The sequence below is a fragment of the Chenopodium quinoa genome, unplaced genomic scaffold (genome assembly GCF_001683475.1).
Source record: "Chenopodium quinoa cultivar QQ74 unplaced genomic scaffold, ASM168347v1, whole genome shotgun sequence".
NCBI lineage: Eukaryota > Viridiplantae > Streptophyta > Magnoliopsida > Caryophyllales > Amaranthaceae > Chenopodium > Chenopodium quinoa.
This window is the reverse complement of record NW_018742733.1, coordinates 4,329,687-4,355,793: the sequence shown is the minus strand read 5'-3', so window position 1 is coordinate 4,355,793 and position 26,107 is coordinate 4,329,687. Positions and strand designations below refer to the sequence as shown.

At 34.8% G+C, this 26,107-nt stretch overlaps 5 protein-coding genes across 6 annotated transcripts; 3 read left to right on the top strand and 2 right to left on the bottom strand.

The window, feature by feature from the left end:
• Positions 1 to 179: 179 nt before the first annotated feature.
• LOC110723607 (rho GDP-dissociation inhibitor 1-like) lies at positions 180 to 2,508 on the top strand. The gene is made up of 5 exons (XM_021902954.1): positions 180 to 368; positions 963 to 1,029; positions 1,188 to 1,406; positions 1,966 to 2,090; positions 2,256 to 2,508. The coding sequence occupies exons 1-5, from the start codon at positions 180 to 182 to the stop codon at positions 2,331 to 2,333; spliced, it is 678 nt and encodes a 225-aa protein (XP_021758646.1). The 3' UTR covers positions 2,334 to 2,508.
• Positions 2,509 to 3,474: 966 nt separating this feature from the next.
• On the top strand, positions 3,475 to 11,377 carry LOC110723954 (probable mitochondrial adenine nucleotide transporter BTL3). The gene is made up of 4 exons (XM_021903370.1): positions 3,475 to 4,107; positions 5,330 to 5,633; positions 6,260 to 6,727; positions 10,718 to 11,377. Exons 1-4 carry the CDS (start codon positions 3,704 to 3,706, stop codon positions 10,784 to 10,786), a joined length of 1,245 nt encoding a protein of 414 aa, XP_021759062.1. The 5' UTR covers positions 3,475 to 3,703; the 3' UTR covers positions 10,787 to 11,377.
• Positions 11,378 to 13,242: 1,865 nt separating this feature from the next.
• LOC110723667 (putative nuclease HARBI1) lies at positions 13,243 to 14,607 on the bottom strand. The gene has a single exon (XM_021903010.1). It carries the CDS (start codon positions 14,605 to 14,607, stop codon positions 13,243 to 13,245), a length of 1,365 nt encoding a protein of 454 aa, XP_021758702.1.
• Positions 14,608 to 15,463: 856 nt separating this feature from the next.
• LOC110723666 (glutathione S-transferase T3-like) lies at positions 15,464 to 16,254 on the bottom strand. The gene is made up of 2 exons (XM_021903009.1): positions 16,129 to 16,254; positions 15,464 to 16,075 (listed from the first exon to the last, which is right to left on the bottom strand). Exons 1-2 carry the CDS (start codon positions 16,252 to 16,254, stop codon positions 15,464 to 15,466), a joined length of 738 nt encoding a protein of 245 aa, XP_021758701.1.
• Positions 16,255 to 19,029: 2,775 nt separating this feature from the next.
• Positions 19,030 to 25,621, top strand: LOC110723953 (fimbrin-1-like). Of its 2 annotated transcripts, none has more exons than XM_021903368.1 (15): positions 19,030 to 19,311; positions 19,586 to 19,753; positions 20,056 to 20,226; positions 20,495 to 20,733; positions 20,833 to 21,004; positions 21,094 to 21,132; positions 21,252 to 21,320; positions 21,411 to 21,527; positions 22,035 to 22,246; positions 22,402 to 22,557; positions 22,840 to 23,039; positions 23,140 to 23,297; positions 23,396 to 23,492; positions 23,603 to 23,694; positions 25,014 to 25,621. In XM_021903368.1, the coding sequence occupies exons 2-15, from the start codon at positions 19,667 to 19,669 to the stop codon at positions 25,260 to 25,262; spliced, it is 2,058 nt and encodes a 685-aa protein (XP_021759060.1). In that variant the 5' UTR covers positions 19,030 to 19,311; positions 19,586 to 19,666; the 3' UTR covers positions 25,263 to 25,621. The 2 variants fall into 2 exon arrangements, with proteins under 2 accessions (XP_021759060.1, XP_021759061.1); XM_021903369.1 differs by having other exon boundaries at positions 19,583 to 19,753.
• The last annotated feature ends 486 nt before the right edge of the window (positions 25,622 to 26,107 follow it).

The window sequence follows — 26,107 nt, the reverse complement described above, 5'->3', positions numbered from 1 at the left end:
ACCTAATATTATGATTATTTGTGATATTTCAAACTGTTTGATGATGGAAATTAGTTGTGCTTTTATTCACAATTAAATTTTCAGATAGGCTATGATCAATTTAGGGTAGAATTTTTACAAGTTTATCTAAAAATTATATATATAGTTCTAATAAAATAAAGGGATTTCAAAGAAAGGAAATGGGAGAAACAATTGATTCAATATCATCTTCAACCCATGGAAGTGGAATTGAAGAAGATCCAAATCCATCTTTTAATAGATTACCTAGTGAATCTTCATTAGGTCATACTGAGGAAGAAGAGGAAGAGTTAAATAATATACAACTGGGTCCAAAATGCAGTATTCGGCAACACCTTGAGAAAGATAAGGTGATATCACATTTTTATTTACTACGTATTTATTTTCAAACTTTTTTTCATTATTTGTTGAAAATTTTGGTGATGATCCACAAATACCTATCTCTCTTTTGTTGACATTGTTGAAATGCTAATGAAATACGTACGTACTCCCTCCCGCACATATAGTGTGGGTACTCTTTTTGGATGTCCCAAAACAGGAGGGAGTAACTTTATATTTTCCATGTCAAAGATTGTTGTCTGAATCTGGTCGCAATGTAGAAATTATATATTATTTAATATTATTATATATTTATTTCTATAAGACGATGATGATTATTGCAACTTGATACAGCCCTAGCTATAGTTATAATATTATTGTCAAATTGTAGTAAAGGAGACTGAGAATAGACTAATATGGTCAACTTGACGACGTTGCATTAATACATGCAAAGTATATATAAGTATGCCTTAACTTTTTGATAATATTTTGGTAAGAATACATACAAATTAAATGATACAATTATCAAGTTTCAATAAGAGAAGAGAATTTGAAACGTGGGTTTGTAGATTTAATTATTTAATTGTCCTTTCTTGTTCTTTATGAAATTTTGTAAAATGTTACAGGATGACGAGAGTTTAAGAAAATGGAAGGAGCAACTCCTTGGACAAATTGATATCAACTCAGGAGAAGGTATATATGGGAAATACGGGGTTGTAAATTTTCAAATGTATATCAGGTCGTATGTGCAAATTGTATATATTGTCGTCATTGTGATTTATTTGGGAAAAAAAAAAACCGGTATTTCAATAGTTTTTATATTAACTTTTTGCACTAAATAAATATCGTAGAAACTCTGGAACCAGAGGTGAAGATATTGAGTTTGACAATAATATCTCCTGGTCGAGAGGATATTGTTCTTCCATTACCAGAGTCGGGGGACCCAAAAGGCTTATGGTTCACTTTGAAGGAAGGTAGCCCTTATAATCTTCGATTTTGCTTTCAAGTTACCAACAACATTGTCTCTGGCCTTAGGTACACCAACACAATATGGAAAACTGGTATCAAAGGTACATCTTATTATCTCAATTCAAGTACATATTACTTGATCTTTATTGCATAAATTGTTCGAGGATTAGTGCTTACTTAAAACATTTAACGAATTCCGTTTATATCATTGCCCTTTGAACTCCCTCTATATTCTAGAGATATCCTGCTACTAAGCTGGTCTAGAGCATGGTGGCCTGGACATTGTGCTACTTGGATTTAAAGAGAATGTGTAACATGTTCATTTATTTTTCATTTTGATCAAAACACATTGTACAATTTTAGATAACCACGCGTGCATACTTATACAATTATACAATTTTAAACTACTCGCAATATTTTTACTTTTATTATGCTTATAAAGTTATAAGTGTAATACCTCGTATAATATTGATAAGAATATCTCTACTTATTTCTTGTAATTAAGTAATAAACTCTGGACATATTTGCGTTTTAGGTTGGAATTTTTTTATTTTTTTTTTGAATGCATCATGCTTATTATTGAGACATTCTTTGCTAAATTTTCAATAAAATGTGTTACGATATTTGATCGATTCTTCACTCGATTATAATATTATGCAGTTGACAGTACCAAAGAAATGATTGGAACATTTAGCCCTCAATTAGAACCTTATACACATGAGATCCCAGAGGAAACTACACCTTCGGGTTATTTTGCAAGAGGCTCATACAGTGCTAAGTCTAAGGTGAATGAAAATTCTCATCAAGTTTTCAAATCGACTCTTATATACGTAGTACTACTTGTTTGTACCGTGATTATTTCTAAATACTTTGTTTAATTAATAAAGTCTCGATAATGATAGAGATCTTACGACTAATAATGTGATGTATATGTATTTTGATTGTTTCAGTTTCTTGACGATGACAACAAATGTTACTTGGAGATCAAATACACGTTCGATATTCAAAAAGAATGGCCATCCGACTAATTAAAGTATTTTTTTTTTTCATTTTAATCTTGTTTGTAGCAACAATTAAAGGAAGTGTTAATAAAAAAATTCAGGAGAAAAAAAAAAATTGAAGAACTAATATATGTGAGATATGTAGGTGTACCTTTCTAACTAATAAATGTTTGGTATTCATAACAATGTACCGATTATTATGTAATGCTTGTATTTTACAATTTTGATATATTTGTATTTTATTTTTACATTCTTGATATAACAATTTTGATATATCTACATGCAATGATGCAATGCAACTCTATCTAGCTAGTAGCTACTAGCTAACCTTTTTTCTTACAATTATATTTCTTCTAAATTTGTTTATATTATAAATTTATGAGCAATTCATAAGTTTAAAAATTAATCCTTTAATTTCATTGTTGATTCATCTTGAGATGTAGCCTACTTTAAGCTTGTTGGTATGAATACTATATAAATAGGCGTCTAAATGATCTCTTTCTCTGTAAGTTACTCGTACTATGAATATTGTCTTATAGCAGGCACTTGCTTCTTTAATAGGTAAATCTTAAGTTCAGATGAAGTAAATGTTAATTATTAGCATGTGTGTTAAGCACATAGAAAGCAACTAAAAAAAGAACAGATGAAGTAAATGTTAAATACCACTTGGCATGCATGTCAAGTTCGATTGTGTCAATTATGCAAGAATAGATGAAGTAAATGTTAACTATTAGCTGCTTTTGAGTACGTAACAACTAAAAAAATAAATGTTTAATAAACCAATTGAAAACGCTCGATCTATTTGAGCCATTTAGCTCTTTTAATAAGCTAATATTTACCAAACACTCAAATAGAGTTTAATTGGCTAAAAACTCTGCAAAAATTAGTTACTCGTACCAAACAAAGGACATAAATGAACAGAGTACTCAATTACATAGTACAATACTCCTTTAAAGGTCGGTTCACTTCAGCTTGATTTTAGTTCAGTTCAATTCAGTTCCAATCAGTTCAGTTCAGCTCCAATTAGTTCAGTTCATCTCCTAATTTTCTTCTCTTCACCTCTATTCAGTTCAGTTAAACTTCAATCAGTTCAGCTCTATTTAGTTTAGTCCAACTCAGTTTAGTAAATATAAATATAAACAGATTTTAAGTGTCAAAAACTAACCAACCCCTCGATTAAACTCTTCAACCGAACCCAACTCAGTGACCCGTATTAACACGTCAAAGCGAGTAAGCAAAACCCCACACGGCCACACCACTCCGTTTGCAATCCCCCTCATTCGTCTTCCTCTAGCTACCCCCACTTTCAAAATCTGAAAATCTGCAAATTTCAGGTTTTCATTTCCCTTCTTTCTCTCTCCAAAAATCCTTCAATTTGACCTCCACAATCTCATTCAATGCCCACCTCCGATGCCATAGTTCTACTAGAACACTACCCTTCTCACTCCTCACCTTATCTCTTCGCCGGCGGTCTCTTCCTCGACCCCACTATCCCACCTTCTTTCCTCAATTGCATTTCACCCCCTTCTTCAATCAACAATAGCATTTCAAAATCATGCTCTCGAAATTCTGGGGTTTCAATTAAAGGGAAAAGGGTAGTTTCTTTTTCTTTTAAAGGGGTTTTTTCATCAATTAGTTTGAAGGATTGTAGTAGTGGTTTTGCTAATGGAGGTGAAGGGGATTTGGGTATTAAGAATGTGGTGTTGGAGAAGGAAAAGGTTGTGTCTTCGGGTCGCGGTGCCGCCGCTATGAACTCTAGTAAGCATTTCTGGGCTGGTGCTGTTGCTGCCATGGTTGCCAGGTGCCTCCCTACATTTTGTTGCAATTCTTGTTAATTTGGTATTTTAATTGGTTTTTCTTATGTTGATAATTGTTAATTAATCAATGCCTTTAATTTTGGGTCTTGTTTTGTTGTTGATTGAAAATTTATACAGTATTATTTAGGCTTATTGGGTTTGTTTAATCCAACTGTATTTGTGAATTTGGGTGCAAAGTTTTGTTTGGAATTATGGTTTATCTATTGACATGGTGCTGAAAAACATAGATTCTGGACAATGTTGTGGTTCCTCGAATTTTCGAATTGATGTTTGCATTCTTGCAAATGTTGTGATCATTGGCTGTATGTTGTGACTATACAATGTAGGATTATTGAAGTATATCAGTTAGCAATCGAGAATGGGACGTAACTACCACAATTTTTTGTACAAGCCCAGAAATGGGTTTGCTGAGGATTAAGGCTTTTCGATAATTTGTTCCGGTTTTAGTAATTATCGGCCACAGATAGTTCTAATACTCATATCCTGCAGTTGTTACATCCTGTATGTGGAATTTTATAGCTTATAAGAGAGCAATAGAAGCATTTATTTTCATTTCACGGTGTTTATTTGGTCAGATCTTACTCCTTTTTTAATACATCATGAAAAAGCTTTTTGTGTTTCTAGAGTAGCGTGTTAGTTTCATATCAATGACATTTCAAACTCATTAGATTAAAAGCACAAGTTACTAGATTTTTCATTGAATCTTATATGACATCAGTCACACTCACCTCACCTCCCCCTTTTTGTGCTGATTGCATGATACATGTGATAGTGCAATGTGCAACATTAAAATAGAAGAAGATCCAGCAAATTGTTAAATGCTAGTTGTGTGGTCCACATAATGTGGTTGTTGTACAGTTTTGTTGTTTCATTTACCTTTTAGGACAGTATTATGGTTGCGCAAGTCACCTTCTGCTTGCTTTTTCATATTTGTGTTTATGTTAGCTTGTTAAGGTATCATTCCTCTTCACTCCTATCCCTCTAGTAAAAGTTAATCTAATTATGTCATTTATCCATAAGATGATGAGGTGCTGATCTCACATACTGTTGAGAGTTTGAGAATATCAGCTGCATTAGATCCTTTCTAGCTTGCGTCCCTTTGCTGAAAACAAAAATAGGTTAAGATTTTAACTCTTAACTGTGCCTTTTTCTTTGGGTCTACAGTTTCTCGACTTCATCAGTTTATGAGTGATTTCACTGTTTCAGAACTGTTGTTGCCCCACTTGAGAGACTGAAGCTAGAATATATAGTTCGTGGTGAGCAGAAAAACATCTCAGAGCTCGTTAAGACAATTGCTGCCACTCAGGGCTTGAGGGGCTTTTGGAAAGGAAACTTGCTTAATATTCTACGGACAGCTCCATTTAAAGCAATCAATTTTTGTGCTTATGATACATATAGAAAGCAACTACGCAAATTACATCTCACGGATAAAACAGCAAATTCTGAAAGGTTCATTGCCGGAGCTGCTGCTGGAATTACTGCCTCTGTTCTCTGCTTACCTTTAGACACAGTATGTTACAAACTGGAACTGCCTGTTCTATAATCATTCTAGAGTTCAGTTACAAAGTAAAATTATACTCCCTCCGTTACTTACTCGCAACAAAGGAATATTTTATGTCTAACAAAGAATACCCCTTTGTTGCGAGTAATATGTAACGGAGGGAGTATAATATATTTAAAGATTGCTACTCTAGTAGGGAAGTGGTGTGCATTAAACTATTGTGGTCGACCTGGTTGTATGTTTGCAAGAGATAAATGTTAGTTGATGGGGTGTCTAATGGTTTGCAACGTAACCTAATTTGCAGTAGACTTTGTTATGTGGAACGGGCAGGAGCACATTTCCCTACCTGTTTATTTGTTAAATTAGTCCCAATTGTTCTTTTGGACCACGTCGCATGTTTCTGATCGTAATTTGTTGTGGGATTAGTATATTTGGTAACACTGAATGAACATGTTTGATTTATTTTGTGAAATCCTAATTTTAAACTTCTAATGAAGGCTTCAGAATCAATTTAGAGTGGCATTGCAATTATTTGGTTGGATTCATTCATTCATCTATTCAATTGTACTTTGAGTTTATCTTTCAACACTTTTGATGTGGTTTTTCCTTTTAATATCTGCTGTTTTTTGTTTCAGATTCGGACCAGAATAGTTGCACATGGTGGGGAAAATTTGGGTGGTATTGTTGGTGCTTTCCGCTATATGATCCAAACAGAAGGATATTTTTCCCTTTACAAGGGCTTTCTTCCATCAATTCTTAGCATCGCACCTTCCAGTGCAGTTTTTTATGGGGTGTATGATATACTCAAAACATCCTATCTGAATTCACCTGAAGGAAAGGAAAGGATACAGAAAACAAAGTCACAGGGCCAAGATATAACAGCATTGGGTCAACTGGAATTGGGACCCCTAAGAACCTTATTGTATGGTGCTATTTCTGGTGCTTGTGCCGAAACTGCTACTTATCCGCTTGAAGTCATCAGGAGACAGCTTCAGTTGCAAGCTCATGGAGCAAGATTGAGTACTCCAGCAACTTTTATGAAGATAGTTGAACAAGGAGGGATTCCAGCTCTCTATGCTGGACTGCTTCCCAGCGTACTTCAGGTACATTTATGTTCTTCTCTACTGTTAATTAGATATTGCAAATAGACATTTGATTTCATTTTTAAGCTATGAAGCCAGAATAGAATTTTTGGAATTTGGTGATATTATTCCCTTCCCTAAGTCAAATAATTATAATGGCTCAGATATAAATTTATTAGGGACTTTTACTCATCTCCGCCACTTATTATTAGAAAACGGGAAGGTGGAACTCTTTTTTTGGATAGTTGCCTGGTTGGATTGGGGGGGGGGGGGGGAATCTGTGCTGAGCAGTTTAACAAAGTATATTATATATCTAAAGGCATGTTTGACCCAGACTTTTATGCATCTTAAAAGCACAAAAGGTCCTGAAAATGCAAACCCTATTTAATTGAATAGTGTTGAAGTATGATGTAGCTTAAAGACTTCTCACATGTTTTTTTTTTTTTTATTTTTTTTTTTTACCTGTGAAGTGCTTTGTTAATAACAGAGGTTTAGTTTGCATGACAATCGGGAGTTTGCCCTTTAGAGATTTTGGAGTGGCTACATATTTGTATTAGAGAATGTGGTAAGAGTAGGGAGAAGTTGTGACAATGCTTTCATGGCAATTGTGGTTGGAATGAAACTCCCAGCCTCCTGGGTATATTCATGGTTTCTTTGGCTTTCATTTTGTTTTGAACAGAATGTCTTATTTGGCGTTGTTATGGGATAACGGCATAAGGCGGTGGGGGCTTTGATAGATTGCATAGTTTGGGAGGATCTAAGGATCCTTTTTATCTGTTATTTGTGGCATAAGGCGGTGGGGGCTTTGATAGATTACATAATTTGGGAGGTTCTAAGGATCCTTTTTATCTGTTATTTTTGTTTTTCTGTTTTAAAGGATAGTTTGCTCTTTTTTGCTTGTACTCCTTTTTCTGTGCTGCGTACATTTTTTTTTTTTTGGTATTAAAAAAAAAAAAAAATACTGTCCCTTTCTTTATATCGTATGGTTCCTTATGACGATACATGTTAGCCGACTCCAAATCATTGTGGGACTAAGGCTTTGTTGTTGTAAAAAATCCCCTTAATTTTATTATACTTCTTTCCTAGTTTCCTTTGTTAAAGTTCTCTCAATCCTTTATGTCTTTTACTGACATGTTTTTCCTCTCCTTTTTGTCCTCTTACCTCTATTTTGCACAAACCCTGAATTATATAGTAACTATGAGTTCAGCTAACCCATAGCTTATCCAGTTTAAAGCAAAGAGCATTTAAATTTGGTAGCTTAATTCGACTCTGTAAGTAATGGCGTTGAGACTAGTTGCTAACCTTGGCTGTCATATTTTTGCAATCAACCAGAGCTCATAAATGGAATCATCAGGTTTTTGAAGGTCCACATGAAAACAATAAAACATACATCTTGGAGACAAAATCTTCTTACTACCATGCTAGATCTGTTTTTGGGTTCAAACTACATTGCTAATGAAGAGCTTCTTAGCTGTAAAAGACGAGACATATCATATCTACAATCGAATTAATGACCTGAAACATTCTACCTGCTAAAACTTTTGCAGCAAGGAAGTGGTCTGAAGGCTTCATCCCTGACTGGCAGATTAAAAATATTAGAAATCAGGGTTGAGGTTGTACATAGTACCTCCATTCCTTTTTGTTGGTTAGGCTTCCTACTTTCATCTGTTCCTTAAAGTTGGTTACACTTTTGCTCTTTTCCTATCGTGGCAAACCTTTCCTTCCACAAATCCCTCTGAAAACACTCTCTTTCTTACTAAATCCTACTCACAACTCTCGCTCTTATGTTTTCTTATTAATCCCATATTCTTCACTCTCTCTCCTATTCTCCTTGATTACTGGTGCAGTAACTGTAACCGTTATTTAACAACAAAGTTAGCTCAATCTAGGCTATGTTCAGTTCAGTTGATGTGATTTGATCTGATTTCCTGATATGGCTACTCTGACCTTATTTGTATTCTGATCCTTGAGGAATCAAAGCATTAAATGAGATGTCCTTAACTTTTTTTTTTTTTTTTTTTTTTTTTTTTTAATGTGTATTTTCTAATCATGAAATTTTTGTAATGATATTTTCTTATGGAATTAAAGATATTTAGCAATAAACACAAGCTAATAAAAAGATATGGTCTCATTTGGTCTGGTCTGGTCTGAAATAAGTGGACTGTGCAGCATCTTATTTAAAGCTTGACTCAAACATTTTCCTTTTTTCATCAATGGAATCACTAGCAGGAAGTACATGGTCCGCAGATTCCCACTACTACTTGCATTAAGTATTAAGTTTTGAATCTTTGGATTGAATATTAGTAGGATCGTTTGAGTTTGCTGCCTTGATTGTTGTTTTGGGATGCAGTGCCTAAATTGTTTTCATTTAAATAAAAGCAAAGAGAAGACAACTTTTTAGTTGGAATTACTAACCTTTAGCCAATCAATCCCGGATTTGTGTTTCAGAATGCTTTCCTCAGTAGCTAAACATTTTTCTTCTTTTCAGACATACAAATTAAACAGCAGCACATTATTAGTATCAGACTGCACCTTGCCCTATATGTTATTGACTTTAGCCCTGGCTTCCTCAGCTCTAAACTCTAAAGTGGTATTGTGGGACGGTTAAGGCCCTTGAAATCAGTCTTCTAAATTGCACCGTTTGTCTTTTTATTGCACAATCTGGTACCGAGTTTTGATGACAAGACTGAGGTAATATGGCTGTTGCACACTTGCACCTTGAAATTCAAGATCTTAAAAGCCTTTCGCTTTCCTGTCTATTGAGTGCTAGTGATTAGAATGAGAAAATAATGGGGATTATTAAGTTTAGGAAATCAGCTCCAACATCTTTAAATTCTTTCGTTCTTTATGTTGTTGTGAATAATCTATCAATCATGCTGTAGATAGAAGTTTCTTGTTCATGCTTCCATGCATGAGCATCCTGTACTCTTAAGCTCAGTGGCCTAAGTGAATTGCAATGTATGTCAAAAGACTGGTAATTTTTTAAATAATGCAAATCTTCAATATGGAGCACAGTCTTGAAATTCCTGCTTAGGCACTATCTGCTTAGGGTTAGTTCAATTGCTCACAATTTTTTTTTATTCTTGTGTTCTTCCTTATATTATTGGAGCCCTGTTAATCCATCTTCAATAAGGAACACAGATGTGAAATTTCTGTTTAGGCACTCTCTGATCAGGGCTAGTTCAATTCCTCATGATTTTTATCGTTCTATGTTATTCCTTCTATAATTGAAGTTATATGCAGCAGTTAACCAAAACTTTGAGTTGGAGGCCCTAGACTGAATTTTATAATGTGAGAGATCTATCTCCAATTCACGATTTTGCATTTTTACTTTTTTAAAAGGCCTAAAACATTAACTGAGTTTATTGCAACTACTTTATTTTGTAGCTTGGTTTAGACCTGTTTTATACCAATGAGTAACTTTATCGTTAGGTAAGAAAGCTTGAGTTGGGGAACAAACTAGAACTACCCTCAACAATTGCTACTTTTTCCACCTGAGGATAACTGATCTACTCTGGAAAGCCTTTGGATTGTTCTCCCCAGGATCAGGTTGACGCCATGTTACTTTTTTCCGTTGTCTCCACTTTTCCTTGAAAAAATGCTCCAACCTTCATAAACATGAGGGCTAATGATTCTGAAGTGACCTCTTGATGAACCATTAAAATCTTGGATTTAAGCTGGTGTTAAATTCTTAGGAAGATAGGAGGGTCTGCAGGCTGTATTTGTTTTGTCACTCACGTTATCAATTTTTCTGGTTTTTATGCTCGAATTACCTTAGCAGGAGCTTCAGCTCTGTCTTCACATTCATGACTTAAGTAATAGATATCTGTTCCAATGGCAAACTCACAACGGAATGACTCAAAGACCTCCATTTTGATTATTAAAATCAGGGTCCATTTCTGTTGGAGGCAAAAGAATTTTTCTGGCTTTGATTTAATTGAATTGAGTCGATATGACTTGATCTTGATGTATGTCTAACATATTGTGGTGCTATGCTCTGAATATCTTCAGGTACTCCCATCAGCAGCAATAAGTTATTTTGTGTATGAGTGTATGAAGATAGTCCTCAAAGCAGAATGAAATAGCGTAACAGCTTAATTGAAGCCAGTTGGTGCTACAGCCATGAGCGAGCATGTCATATATTGAGATTGGCAAAGCCACTCCATTTTGACAGCTTCCGGAAACTTTTTCTACAAATTTGGTCAGCTGGTGTCCTGTCAACTTTCTGGGGAAGTATATTTGGTTGTTCCATACTATTGGGAATCTAATAATCCTTTCCTGTCAATCCATGTGCGTTTTGTCAGTTTGCAGTAGCCGGCATGATCATGATTCTCACAAACGCCCTGGCTTAACTGCTGATCGGGGGACAGGGGGCATATCTGGTGAAGCCACAGGGGTGTAGCAAGACACCTAGATTGCCTTCAGAACCTTAGAAGAGGCTTTTTAGTACATTCTTGACCTATTATTGGTAAAATACACTTCGTTGTTTACATTGTTGTACTTATTAGTTATTACTATTCCTTTTAGCCCAAGGAAACTTAGGCCTAATTCATTATGGTAAATGGCAATCAGCAAGGGAGCCTTTCATTTTTTATCTTAACAGAGTTATTAGCGATTTGTCTGAATTGTGTCTATGTTGACAAGTTGACAATGAGATGTAGATCTTGAAACAACCTACTATTGTTTAAAGTTAATAGTCACATATGCTATCTTAAGATGATTGAAAAAGGTGTCACATTTCCGTTATTCACTCCAACATTCTTCACCCATGTGACACCTAATTAATATTTATAACCGTAATGGATATATCCGGTAATGTAAGTATTTCAAATCCAAAATAATTTATAATAAAACTAAAATGATTAGAAGAATTCACACATAAGATTGAATGAATATAACAAGAAAAACGGGTTGGGGAAGGTGCAAAAAGTGTTGTTGCTTTGTTTTGTTGGAGTATAGGGAATGTTTTGGTCGGTTTAGGCCGGTGTTCCGTGTGCGTTAGCTTAGGAAAAGTGATGGAACTCTTGTATTTTTTTATTTTTTATTTTTTTTGACAAATCATATAAAATTTAATTTCACCATACTCTATTTTAGAAGACTCAAAATGTAGAAAGATGTCCTCCTCTACCCAATGATAAAATAAAAATAAAATCATATATTATTAATTTTAATAAATAAAAAAATGACGTAATAAAATCTAATTTGTGTGGTTGCTTTTGCAAAAACTTGGGAAGTTGGGCTGGGCCCTAAACTAATAGATTATTAATTAATTAATTTGATAAATAAATACACTATAATTAATTAATATTTTTATTTTGATAAATATAATTAATTATAATTTATTACTAGCAGCATATGGTCATATGCTTATGTTTTGACCAGTCTCTATCAGAAAAAGGAGTAACAAGTTAGCTAAGTTTAGTCCCACAATTCCTATAACAATATTAATAAGCTACTGTATGTGATTTGTGGGGGCCTAAACGAATCATTTACTAATGAATGATGAATCTACTCTTCCCTTTTCTCATTGCATCAAACTTGGATTCATAAAAAAGTTTGTCTGCAAAAAGTGTCTAAAAGGTTAAAAAATCATCAAGTATGCTAAATGGTGTAAATTGTATGTGAATGTCAATTAATTTTGAATATCAATTTTGTATTTAAATTAATTTTGTGATCATAGTGATCATGAATTTTGTGTGAGGTATTATTTTTTTTTAATTAATTTAATTGAATAAAAATGTATTTAAATTTTTTTTCTAGATTAAAATAATTAAATAATCATATATTGTGTGTGCGGATGGTTGAGTTGAAAAACATGTCTTATTATAGAAATATACTTGCATCATGGAGATGTAGAGCATGAATCAGCATTTATACATCTTTCAATGGTAGTTGGATCTAGCATGATGAAAAGGACAATATTTATATCAATATAGTTTATCCTACATCCCTACATACTAGTGAGTAGTGATATGCATTTTTAACTCCCTATGAGATAATACTTACATATGACAATTGGCGAATTTAGTCGGTGACATAGTATGATATATTAAGAGCATCATTATTGGTGAACACAAAAAAATGGTTCATGGGTCACTATCACCATTTCTCTCTCATCCACATCAACCCAACAAACCATTTACAATATTCACTCTTAACAATGAACACTAAACAATGGTTCATCATCAATACTCCCTACCCCACCTTATTTTATTTTTGTAAATATAATCTTTTTTGTTTCATAATTATAATTTATTAACCCGATGTCAATGTAATTAATTGACGTATTTAATATTTTAATCGTGATTACTAATTAAGAAATTATCGCATTTTTTTATCAGCTTTTTAAAAAACTAATTCTTGTGATTAATATTTTTTAAACAACAATGCAGCTAATTTTAATTAACAAAAAAAAAAGAGGTACAAATCGTGATTACAGTTCTACAACTATAATCTAGTACATTTTATTTTTAAAAAAAAAAACAACTACACATCGTTTTGTAAGATGTCCTTAGGGATAACCATTTGTTGTAAACCTATTTGCCTAAGTTTTCGTTGTTACCAAATTTATTCCATATATGTTCGACCAAGTCGTTTTTTAGCTGCAAATGAGTATGTTGATCCTCAATCTCTGTTCTACGAGACAAGTATAAGCCGATATCCACAATACGATCAGTACGGTACTCGGTAGTGTCCTCATTAGCGTTGCCTCCAGCATTCATAAACTCATTGGTATTAACGTTATTTTGATACGTCTCTCGTTCATCTTCAACGATCATATTATGTATTATGATGCAGGCGAGCATGATATTGTGGAGTATGTCGGTATCCCACGCCAAAGACGACTTTTTAATAATGGCAAAACGAGCTTGAAGGACCCCAAATGCGCGTTCAACGTCTTTCCTTGCAGCTTCCTGGTGTTTTGCGAATAAACGATCCTGACGAGTTTGTGGACTCGTAATGGATTTCACAAAAGAAGCCCATCTAGGGTAGATTCCATCAGTAAGATAATACCCATTCGTATAATGATGACCATTGACTACGAAGTTCACAGGAGGTGTTCGACCCTCTAAGACGTCTTCGAACACAGGGGATCGATGAAGCACATTAATATCGTTGCAGCTACCTGGAATCCCAAAGAACGAATGCCATATCCATAGATCTCTGTCCGCAACTGCCTCCAGTACGAGAGTTGCAACTCCTTCTCTTCCTTGATACTGCCCCTTCCATGCGTGTGGACAGTTCTTCCACTCCCAGTGCATACAATCAATGCTGCCTATCATGCCAGGAAATCCACGTTCTTCCCCAATACGTAGCAATCTTTCCATATCTGCGATGTTTGGACGGCGTAGGTACTGATCACCGAACAGGTTGATGACACCTTCTGTAAACTTTTGGAGTGCCAATCGTGAAGTTGCCTCACTTATACGGACATACTCATCACAAGCGTCTGAAGCACACCCGTAAGCTAGTTGTCTAACGGCCGCAGTGCACTTTTGAAGTGGAGACAAACCAAGACGACCTGCCGCATCTCGCCTTTGTTGAAACCAGGGGTCATGTTGGGTCACTGCGTTGAGAAGGCGCTCAAACACATGTTTACGCATTCGAAACGGGCGCCGGAACAAGGAACTTGGATAAACTGGGACTTCCGCGAAATAGTCATTGTATAACCGTGCATGACCTTCTTCGCGTCCCCTATCCTTTCGGGGCTCAGTAGATTTGCGTCGGCGTTGCTGAGTGGCAGCTTGAATAATTGGTGGAATGTACTCATGCATTACGTGTTGTATCATAAGACACACTTCATTACGTTGTTGAACTCTAAGCTCCCTTCCCTCATCATCCGAGTTAGATGAAGATGAAGAGGAATCGGTTGAGCTTTCGTTTAAACTGTTTGAATTCATTTTGTACGTAAGAAATGTAAGATAGAGTGAGGTTTGCTAATAGTAACTGCAAACGATTTATGTGTTTGTGTGTAAAAAAAATGAAAGAATGGTGTTTATTTATAGTGAACTAATTTGTAATTCTTCTTCAGAAATAACTGAATATAAAGAGACAAAGATCACATGGGCTATGACAAACAATGAATTACAACCACAAAGAAATTGAATGGAGAAGAAGGGTTTCACATGGGCTATGACCAACACTGGATTAGAACCACACAGAAATTGAATGGAGAAGAAGGGTTTCACATGGGCTAACAAAGGGGAAATTAAGATACTGACACAATTATATATAAAGAGACAAATTGATATAATTGAATAAACAGAATAAGATCACATGGGCTATGAAAATGGGAAAGTGGAAAAGATCCATTTTACTGATTAATTGATAAAGTACAAACATAAGGAAATGAGTACAAGAGGTTGAACTGGAATTGAAAACTTATCACTACTGCAAATGAAGAACAACAAAGGAATTGAACACACTTAACTACAATAAAAATAAAGGACACTAAGCATCATTATTGAAACGTTGAATATTGTTCCGAAGTATTACTATCATTTCGTCTTCCCACTGTTCTCGGTTTACTTTCTGTTCTAGACGAGATAGTTTCTCCCAGTTGATCCTATATTGCTCTAACTCAATTTTCCGTTGTTTCCTTGCCTCCTTACGCTCCTGTATTTCAAGTCTCTTCATTTCTGCTTCGCTTGACACATTCATCGAATCCCCAAGTAGCTGCAATCGGCTGTTGAATGTTTCTAATTCCTTAAATGCTTGACTTGATGGAGCTTTACCCTTCAATCTCGACTTAGCCTTTTAAATACCTTCAGCACGAGCTACTCTCTCATCACCGACACCCACGCTGGTTGGTGTGGTAGGTGAGGAATTGTCACCCTCATCCCGTGTCCTCTTCCCACTACTTCCGCTCCCTACAGACTCATCCGTCAGTGGAGTTGAATGTGGACGTCCCACCGAAGGCTTGAATGTTTGTTGGTCCAAGAAAGACCGGAATTTGTCCCACTTCCTTAATTGGATCCATTCCTCGTAGAAGGTGAATCGTCCGAATGAGTTCTCATGGATTTTGTGGGCCTCTTGGATAACATCATCTTCGTTATAGCCACTTCCCTTTCGCTTCCGGGCCTTATCATAGCTTCTGCACCACTTTAACACGGCTTCAGAGATTCGCATCCACCTTCCCTTCAAACTACTAATAGTTCGTAGGGATATTTCATCTGCATTCGATTCCCTGGCAGCATCGTATGCGTCCAAGACTCTCTTCCAAAATACACCCTTCTTTTGATTTGTGCCGGTAATTATGTCGGTGCTGGTGTTCATGTAGCCGGATATAAGAGCCGCAGTTTCTGATCGCGACCAACCTCTATTGTTTGAACCACTAACACGAAATTCCGGAGTTGATTTGAGTGGTTGCTGTAACATTTGAGTGAAGTTTTGATGGGGAGAAGGAGTTTCATTTCCCTCACCATCATCCTCTCATCTTCTTCTGCCTCATCTTCTTCAGATAAGACATTGCTCGATTCCCAAATATTGGGATTCGGTTGTTGTGACGGAAAATAACCAGATGCAGCACCATATTCACCGTAACCCATTGGTATCATGGATGGATGTGGGAAATTTGAACTGCTTTGAGAAAAATTAAAATTTTGAGGGAAATTTGGTGGATTATTTGGGAAACTTGACTGGGGTATTTGAGGATAAACTCCAGAAAAATTATGGGGAATATTTGTGGGTGTTTGTGAAAAATTTGGGTGAATTGGAGGAAAATTGGCTTGATTCGGGATCATATTTTGACCCAAATTTTTTTTCTTCTTTCTATTTGTTTTGGGGTTGGTATTAGCATCCATAATTATAATTTATATTTGGAAAAAATAAAATTTTAATAATAATAATAATAATAACAATAATAATAAAAATAATAATAACGATAATAATAATAATAATAATAACGATAATAATAATAATAATAATAATAACGATAATAATAATAATAATAACGATAATAATAAAAATAATAATAATAATAATAACGATAATAATAAAAATAATAGTAACGATAATAATAATATTAATGATAATAATTAAAAATAATAATAACAATAATAATATTAATATTGGTATAAATAATAATAATATTGGTAATTATAGAGGGGATTTTTGAAGAGAAAAATATAGTAGAAAAAAATGAATTTTCAAAGTTGAAAAAAGTATATCAATATGGGTGTCTATTTATAGAGGGGAAAAAAATAGAGTCGTTGGTAATTTTTTTTTTTGATTTGTATTTTGTAAAATATATTCGTTGTAAAATTACAACGGATATATTTAAAACAGTACACACGTGTCAAGCAGCGGCTGGGCCAAGTGGCGCGCTCCCAGCCGATGATTTCTATTTTTTTTCTGACCTTTAACAGCAAAACGACGTCGTTTTGCAACATGAAACAGCAAAACGACGTCGTTTTGCATGAATATCAGTCCAAAATATTGGTGGGGCCCACATCGAATTAATTCATGCAAGTGCTTGCTCCTGCAATCGAACCCATGACCACTCAACATGAACAATTAAAGAGTTTGCCATTAAGCCACCACCGTATTTGTTCACTCATTGTGAACTATTAAAATGTTCACCCTTAAAGATGCTCTAAGAATTTAGTGAGGGAAGATAAGAATTATTACGCATAAAATACCGACAAAATGAAAATCATTTTGAACATGTGTTAAAGCTTAATAATTATCCCAAAGATTATATATATTATAATAAAATAAAATAAATTCCTTTGAGTCTTTAAACAGGACAAGTATATTTACCATTACGGTGTGTTTGGATTGAAAGAAATGGAGGGAAAGGAAGGAAAGAGAAATGGAGAGATGAGTATCTTTCATTTGAATAGCAAATGAGGAAGGGAGGGAATTAGAGGGGAGAGAAATGGAATGATTAAATTGTAGGAAATTGGTCCCTCCAACAATGGAGAGATTTGGAAGGAAAACTCATCATTCTTCCCTCCCCTCCTCTTCTCCTCCCTCCCCTTCTTTTCCTTCCCCTTTCTTTATCCAAACAAACTGTTAGTCATAAAGAATTAAGTATCATCATTAGACAAGGTTAAAAGGACCTTACATGTGAGGAAGAGTGTTGAAAAATAGACCTCTTAATTAAGTATCATCACATGTAAATGTCTTACATTAGTTGAAGAAAATAGTTAATCACTTTATAATGCCGAGGGGCTACTCCTCTATTGCCATATAGTTTTTGAATGAAATCTTCTTTGGATTTGTAAAGTGAACTATCTCTCTTGATTTGTAGGTGCAGTCCAGAACCATATTTAACAATTATTCATATGATATGTTTGAGTTAACTAATTTTCACTTTCTTTCTTTATTGAGAAGCTAAAATTTTATAGATTTCTTTTTACTATCCTCTCTACAATATACCGGTGTACTCTACTATCAAAATAACAAGTGAAACCACCACAATTCAACCTCCTTCCTTCAAGTGTGTGACAATAAAAAAACGCTCCTCAAACCCATTGCCATCGACTACAAACACCACTAACCACCATAGTGTGTTAGCCACCAACCCATTGCAAATCACAACAATCACGAAACACAATGAAAGTACAAAAAAAAAGGCATATTTGATTAATTTAGTTCAAAGTTGAATCATGTTAACGTGATTCAATCTCAAGTTTTAGGTATCACCTCTAAGACTTTACCAACTAAACTAGTTAAATGGACAATAACACATAATATTCGCTATTCTTACAAGTTTTATTGAACTAGGATGTGAATTGTGAAAAATAAAAATCTCCCGAGATAAGATTAGGGGTGGCAATTCGGGTCAGCAGGTCGGGTCCGGGTCAGATTTCGGGTTATGCTTAGAAACTATTAAAAATAGTGTAAAACTTAATATTATTACGAAATATGAAATTTGGGTCAAATCGGGTCGAATTCGGGTTGTTCGGGTTCGGTTTAGGTCGGATTCGGATCTCTCTCAGTAACTTCGAGTCGGGTTCGGATCGGGTCAGGGTTTGCCAGCTCTCAATGAAGCACCAAAAACTTACCAAAACTAACAACATCGAAGAATCCAAAAATGGCATGAAATACCAAGAAAGTCGATGACTACTAGGGAAAATGAAAAGGTAAATCAAGAATAGTGTCAAATTTCGGGCATCACCACAATCCAGGTGGACAAAGAAAGCCTTTAATAAAGACAAATCATAATCGGTGACTTGGATTGGTGGGCCATTTTTTTGTGTCATGAAAATGAACCAGAAAAAAAAAAATACAACAATATATATTTTTTAATTATTTTAATTTTTTTTTTTTGTAATACTAGAAGAAAAAGGAAAAAAAAACCTCAAAAAACTCAAATAATTCTTTTTTTTCTGCCGGCCACTAAACTAAAACCACAAACCCATTTTTTAATTTTGTTTTCTTTCTTTTTGGGTTTTTTAGATTTCAATCTTTAGTTTCTAAAAATAAAAAAAGATTTCATTTTTCTAATCTTTTTGGGTTACCTTTGCTCTTTTGCTACGCATTCTTCTTGCCCTTCCCAAAATTTGTGATAATTTTGGAGAAAAGAGTCAAACTTTAAGACCAAAACAGGATTTTTGCTGGGTTATTTTTTTCTGCAAGAACAAAGATTTTGTTAATTGGTATGTTCATTTTTGTTTATTTTAGTTTAAAATCTTATTTTTCTTTCTGGGTTTTCATTTTACCAGTTTATCTTCTCATAATCTGATAATAATATGTAGTAGTTGACAATTTTGTTTAATTTATTGGATCAATGGAACAGTGCAATTTTCTTGAATAAATGTATGAATTAACTAATATTACTATACTGTATGATTAATATACCAATAATTTGCCCTCATTTCTCTTTTAATTTCAATAATGATGTATTGGTATTGATTTTGTTTGATTTAGTAGGAAATAATACCATATTTGGAAGATTTCAATCGGTTTCCCAATCAGATTGTCTGATTGGAGGAGGAAGAAAGGATTAGCAAGATGTCTGGTTATGCGGGTGTTGTTGTTTCTGATCCTTTGCTTCATAGCCAGTTTACTCAGGTTGAACTTCGCAGCCTCAAATCCAAAGTAATTACCCTTTAAACCCTCTTTATTTCATTTTAGTCTTATTGCAATTTCTGGGTTTTGTTTATTTTTTGGTCATTGCAATTAGATGGTGCACAATATTGTATTGGTATAGTTCTTGATTTGAGTATTTTTTCATAATTATTAATTTATTACCCCGTCCGAATTTAGTTGTCACATTACTAATTCAAATGGCTATAATGAGGGCGAACATTAAGTCCGGATGGAGGGAGTAGTTATTAAACAAAATGATGTAGATGATGATTAATGGGTGTTTTTTGTTTTGTTTTGCTTTCTGGTTATAGTATACTTCTTTGAAGAATAACAATGGCAAGGTTACCATTGGAGACATGCCGCCAGTTTTGGCGAAGTTAAAAGCGTTTAATCAGTCTTTCAAAGAGGAGGATATTAAGGATATTTTGATAGAGTCAGCCTCAGATATGAATCAAGAGGTCGAGTTCGAGGATTTCTTGAAGGTAATGACTTGGTGAATCTCTTATTCTTAATCTATCTGTGTTGTGTAGTTGTATGATTGTGTATTAATGCATTAAGATTTAAGAATTGAGAAGTAGAATTTATTGTTGAAAATGATGAGCTCATGTTATAATTAATCAGTCTGTTTTTAATGCTATAATAAATATCTGTATGTAGAAGTTACAACTTGCTTTATGACATTGGAGGTTATAATGTGGTAGTATGTATAAGCATAAGTAACATGTAGGTCAATTTTATTGGCATTGGCAGGTTCATCTAAGCTTCCAAGTTCGAGCCTCAGCTCAGGTTGGTGGTACAAAGGACTCCTCTGCCTTTCTCAAGGCCTCGACAACTACCCTACTTCATACAATCAGTCAATCCGAGAAGGGATGTTATGTTCATCACATCAACACTTACCTTGGTGATGACCCTTTCCTGGTGCAATTTCTTCCTTTAGATCCTAATAGTGACGATCTTTTCAATATTGCAAAAGATGGAGTTCTTCTCTGGTAAGTCATTCAATTAAGTTGATTTAGAAAATTATTTTCTCCTTGTGGCAACTTTCTCATGTGTGGATGAGATCATGACATGTTCTGTGGTTATTGCAGTAAGCTTATAAATGTTGCCGTTCCTGGCACAATAGATGAAAGAACAATAAACACCAAAAGGGTACTTAATCCTTGGGAGAGAAATGAGAATCATACTCTGTGTCTGAACTCCGCAAAAGCCATTGGATGCACTGTGGTTAACATTGGACCTCATGATTTGGTGGAAGGAAGGGTAAGTAGAATTGAACTAGCTAGGAACTTTTTGTTTTTGAAAATTTCTCTCTGTATCTCTATAACTGAAGCTCTCCTTTCCTTTTACAGCCACATTTGGTGCTTGGATTAATCTCTCAAATTATAAAGGTATAGCTTTATATTTCAAGTTTGAGACCTTTGATTTTCTTATTTACTGGTGGTCAAACTTAGATAATAAGACAATGATTGTACGTGTCACTAATTATCTGACAATCATATTGGTTCAGATCCAACTCCTTGCCGATCTCAACCTTAGGAAGACACCACAGCTAGTGGAATTGGCTGATGACGCTGATGTAATGCCCTGTTCATCCTTTTTTTGCTCAATAATACTGTTTGAGCTTAAGAGAAGTTGTTTTCTAATGACATTTTATCTATGTTTGCAGGACATTGAGGAGCTCATGGGTTTATCCCCTGAAAAAGTCTTGTTGAAATGGATGAATTTTCATCTCCAGAGAGCCGGTTATGAGAAAATTGTCACAAACTTTTCATCTGATATGAAGGTATGTCTGAATTGATAAATTTGCTTTTTGAGGAAGCTCTTTCCAGAAATGTATACTGTAATATTGTTGGTAGTAATGTTGGTTACATGTTCACGTATAGCATCTACTAGTTATGATTATGATTAACTTGACTTGCAATCATGGATGTTAATTGTTGGAAAGCTTTTGGGCTTAGAAGCATGTCATTGCTATTTTGGGGAATGGATAAATCTTTTCCTTGACTGATTGCTTATACAACAGCAGATGTTATATTGCACAAAGTTGAAACTATTTTTGCCTAAAGCTTTACTTCCCGTCTTATTTTGATTAAACTCACAGTTAATCATGCTTATCTACTTATCATGTCTGTGCTAATGTTAGAAATTCAATAGATTCTCGTTTTATTCAGTATTATGCTAGGAGTTAATTAATCCCGTCAAGTATCTGCTTAGAATCCCTAAACTTCAATTTATCTTATCATTCAAGTTATTGTGCTGGTGACTGAATGATTGTGCTGCTGTTTAATAGGATGCAAAGGCATATACTTACCTGCTCAATGTTCTTGCACCGGAACATTGTGATCCAGCTACATTAGATGCGAAGGACCCTACTGAGAGAGCAAAATTGGCACTTGACCATGCAGAGAGAATGGGTTGCAAGAGATATTTAGATTCTAAGGACATTGTTGAAGGCTCATCAAACCTGAATCTCGCTTTTGTTGCTCAGGTTTTCAAGATGAGGTGAGATATTAGTATTTAGAAGATATACACATCTTATTATTGTAAGAGGCAATTAATACATCAGTCTTTGTTCTTAATATTCTGTTTTGTGGACTGAACAATTGTTATTTCCTTTTCCTACATGTAAATTATTAAAATGTGAATTTTATTTGCAGGAATGGTTTGTCATTAGATGGAAAAAAGGTTTCTTTTGCAGAGATGATGACAGACGATGTACAGACATCCAGGGAAGGAAGGTGCTTCAGATTTTGGATGAATAGTCTTGGTATTGCCACCTATGTCAACAATGTGTTCGAGGATGTTAGAAATGGGTGAGCATGTTCTGAACTTCTATTCTTCTTTCTCCATCAATAGGGCAGGGATGTGGGGGTGATGGAACCACTAAATTGATAAAAATGTCACTTCTTAATCAGACCTGCTAAGATCATTTCCCCTTCTTTGAGATTAAACGTCACTTAGCTATATTTTATTATTTTGTCTACTAGTATCAGAACTAATATATCAATGATTCTCTCTGTTCTGGGGTTATCTGGCTACATGTAAAGGATATTGTTTCTTCTTTGTTTTTTACAATCTAATCTTATGTCTTGCAGCTGGGTACTCTTGGAAGCTTTGGACAAGGTATCTCCTGGATCAGTCAACTGGAAGCATGCTACAAAGCCTCCTATCAAAATGCCTTTCAGAAAAGTGGAGAATTGCAATCAAGTTATAAAAATCGGGAAGCAATTGAAGTTTTCCCTTGTGAATGTTGCTGGAAATGATATTGTTCAAGGAAACAAGAAGCTAATACTCGGTATAAACACTGCAAATGCTCTGAGATTGAGACTCTTTGAACACATATTAATTTACTTTGTATATGATTGATCACATAACACATTTCTATTTTCATCTAGCTTTACTGTGGCAGTTAATGAGGTATAACATGCTCCAACTATTGAAAAACTTAAGATCTTTCTCCCACGGGAAGGAGATCTCTGATTCAGACATCCTTAATTGGGCTAATTATAAGGTGAAAAGCTCTGGGAGAAAGTCTCGAATTTCAAGCTACAAGGTCAGTGGCTAGCAAAGTATTTATTAATATCTTTTCTCTTTTATGAATGCTTAGTTTCCAGAGAATTAGAACTGATTGGACTATGATGTTATACTCAGGACAAAAGCCTTTCTACTGGCCTATTCTTCCTTGAACTTTTAAGTGCAGTGGAGCCTAGGGTTGTCAATTGGAACCTTGTCACCAAGGGTGATAATGGTAAAGACTTTGGTTTCTATGGTTTACTTACAACAGACTACTTTATTATCCATAATTCCATGTGTGAAAATGTAGGGATATTCATTGTAATCTTTTTTTTGGTGTTGTAGATGACGAAAAAAGGTTGAATGCTATATACATTATCAGTGTTGCAAGAAAGCTTGGATGCTCTGTCTTTTTATTGCCCGAGGACATTATGGAGGTAATTTATGAAATATCGTGAAATTCCTATTTCATCTCACCTTACCACGAACCATTGCTATAGATTTGTCATAGTACCAAGCATGATAAAATATTCTTTTATAATTGATGCAAAAGTGGGCAGTTTGTATTACAAAGTTACAAAACAAGAGCTAGATATTGAATCCTTAGTTATTTCCAAGGTTACAAACTCAGGAGGATTGAATAATAGTGCTGTTTGATTTGAAGACAAAAGATTCCTGACATTCTACTACTTTATTCTTGCCCATCCACAACCTAGGTTGTTTGTCTTCTGCAAGGCTCAATCTTCATGTCTGTATAGCTCAACAAAACTTCCCTGTATTGTATTACAATATTATCATATTATGAGAATCATTCTGTGCAAATTGGTTGTCAGTTGTACATTCCACCACTTTTTTTTGCTAATAATGAGAGTCCTCCAGCCTAATATGACTATCAGCTCTGTCATTAGGATATTTGCCACCATTGCATGTAATATAAGATTGATCGGGACCACATGTCTACTCGGAGGTAAAGAACCCCTAGGAAAGTAATTTTTTGGAGTGAAGGATTGAAGGTAGGCTTCAGGTGACTGTAATTTGGGAAAGTATGGCTGAGTACCGTTTTTTCTAAGTCAACCAGACTACGAAGGAGGTAGTGTGCTCCAATAGGATTTAGAAGAAGCTGTCAGACACATTAAACATGTCTTAATCTTTGGCTTGAGGATAATGTCTTAGGACGGGTATAGTTGAGCGATGTTTCTATTGACCCGTAACTTTTTATTGAGAAATCCTCTCTAGGGTTGTTAGCCAGAGAATGACTTTTTTCTTGAGGAATGAATTTGAGTTCAATTTCCAGATCGGATCCGATTTTTAACCTCAAGACTTGTGATTAACGGCTTGTAAAACCTTTTAGAAATCAAATTTATTGACTTTTGAAAATGAAGATTTGAAAAAATCATCTTAGGAAGAGTGAGATTTGGGGCATTTTCTAGTTGAGTTGCTAAATCTACAGGGAGAGGGGAGGAAAGGGTCTTGCTACTGGATTTTTAACAGTTATAAATTTGCAATGGCGGAGAAGAAAAGGGCTATGCTGCATGACCCTTGTTTTGTCTCGATTACTTGTGTTGGATCCTTGACACTCTAACATATGTATAGACCAAATAAATGAAATTTCATCAAAGAGCTGAATTCCTTTGGACATGTTGGGGTGAACTTGAAAGAAAAACATAAATAAATCTTGTTAAGTTTCTTGATTAGTGAAACAATCATGTGATGCTGCTTGTCAAAAGCTGATGTTTATTTGCTTTGGTTCTTACAGGTAAATCCAAAGATGATCCTGACCTTGATGGCCAGCATCATGTACTGGTGCTTACAGCAGGAGGATCTAGAATCTTCCCCGTCCCTCTCAGAATCTGCTACCGTCACAGATATATCCTCTACCGCTCCCTCAGTTCAAAGCGAGGATGAGAGTTCCATTTGCGGAGAGATCTCATCATTCAATCTCGACGATGCTGCATCTGACTCAACGGCTTCTTCAGTGATTGACAGCATTGAAGATGAGCAATGAGGGTAGTTCTTAAAAGCTGCATTCCTGGTGCACGAGTTAAATAAAAACCATCAACACATTAGGAGTTGTACAGAGAACAATGTTTATATTATACAACGTTATGGAAGTAGCGCAAAGGTTAAAGAGGTTGGCAAGGAAGGGGAGAGCCAGAAAAGTTTAGTTATTGTAATACGAGCATTTTCGTTTAGAGATGAGCTTGTATTTCTTGTGCTCATCTGTGATATAGAAGTCTGCTTTCTCAAATATGCGCATCTGTGCTTTGTGCATTTTCATTTCCATAGCACTTTTTTGGTGTCAGTCCATTATTAATGATATGATATGATATGATCTCTATTATATACTAGGCCTTCCATTGATGATGTGCATAGAATTCCTCTTTTAATATGCTGGATTTTCTTATTCTATGTTGAAACCCTTGTTGGAAAATCCATCACTTTCTCACAACACAAATTTAGTAATTTGACTACATAAGTTACATGTATCATACCTTTACCCTCAATAAAATGCTGATCCCTAGACTATAGCCATTTGCACGTGATTTAACATGACACATTTTATACAAGGAAAATGAGTCACGTAAATTGGGATGGAGGTAGTGTAGGTAATTATTTCATTATTTATTCCATTATAAATACTTTCTTATTTCTCTATCATTGATCGGAAAACTTAAACTAAGGCCTGATTTGGCAATTGGTGTGTTCGACAAATTAAATTGGTAACATGGAAATAATAGAATTAAAATTGCATTCGATGAATAAGGTAGAACGTTTATAATGAATATCTTGATTTGTATAATAGAGAAGTTTAACTATTATGCTGAAATAAAGATGGTAAGTTTTGTTCTA

What these genes read in the sequence shown, in the direction of transcription:
- LOC110723607 (XM_021902954.1), top strand. Translation starts at nt 180, where the DNA reads ATGGGAGAAACAATTGATTCAATATCATCTTCAACCCATGGAAGTGGA. An exon ending in ATGGAAAACTGGTATCAAAG is followed by an intron (nt 1,407 to 1,965) that starts GTACATCTTATT and finishes AATATTATGCAG; the next exon opens with TTGACAGTACCAAAGAAATG. An exon ending in CATACAGTGCTAAGTCTAAG is followed by an intron (nt 2,091 to 2,255) that starts GTGAATGAAAAT and finishes TGATTGTTTCAG; the next exon opens with TTTCTTGACGATGACAACAA.
- LOC110723953 (XM_021903368.1), top strand. Translation starts at nt 19,667, where the DNA reads ATGTCTGGTTATGCGGGTGTTGTTGTTTCTGATCCTTTGCTTCATAGC. An exon ending in TTCGCAGCCTCAAATCCAAA is followed by an intron (nt 19,754 to 20,055) that starts GTAATTACCCTT and finishes TTCTGGTTATAG; the next exon opens with TATACTTCTTTGAAGAATAA. An exon ending in TTCGAGGATGTTAGAAATGG is followed by an intron (nt 22,558 to 22,839) that starts GTGAGCATGTTC and finishes TATGTCTTGCAG; the next exon opens with CTGGGTACTCTTGGAAGCTT.
- LOC110723667 (XM_021903010.1), bottom strand. Translation starts at nt 14,607, where the DNA reads ATGAATTCAAACAGTTTAAACGAAAGCTCAACCGATTCCTCTTCATCT.
- LOC110723666 (XM_021903009.1), bottom strand. Translation starts at nt 16,254, where the DNA reads ATGGGTTACGGTGAATATGGTGCTGCATCTGGTTATTTTCCGTCACAA. An exon ending in AAGAAGATGAGAGGATGATG is followed by an intron (nt 16,076 to 16,128) that starts GTGAGGGAAATG and finishes CAAATGTTACAG; the next exon opens with CAACCACTCAAATCAACTCC.
- LOC110723954 (XM_021903370.1), top strand. Translation starts at nt 3,704, where the DNA reads ATGCCCACCTCCGATGCCATAGTTCTACTAGAACACTACCCTTCTCAC. An exon ending in TCTGCTTACCTTTAGACACA is followed by an intron (nt 5,634 to 6,259) that starts GTATGTTACAAA and finishes TTTTTGTTTCAG; the next exon opens with ATTCGGACCAGAATAGTTGC. An exon ending in TGCTTCCCAGCGTACTTCAG is followed by an intron (nt 6,728 to 10,717) that starts GTACATTTATGT and finishes GAATATCTTCAG; the next exon opens with GTACTCCCATCAGCAGCAAT.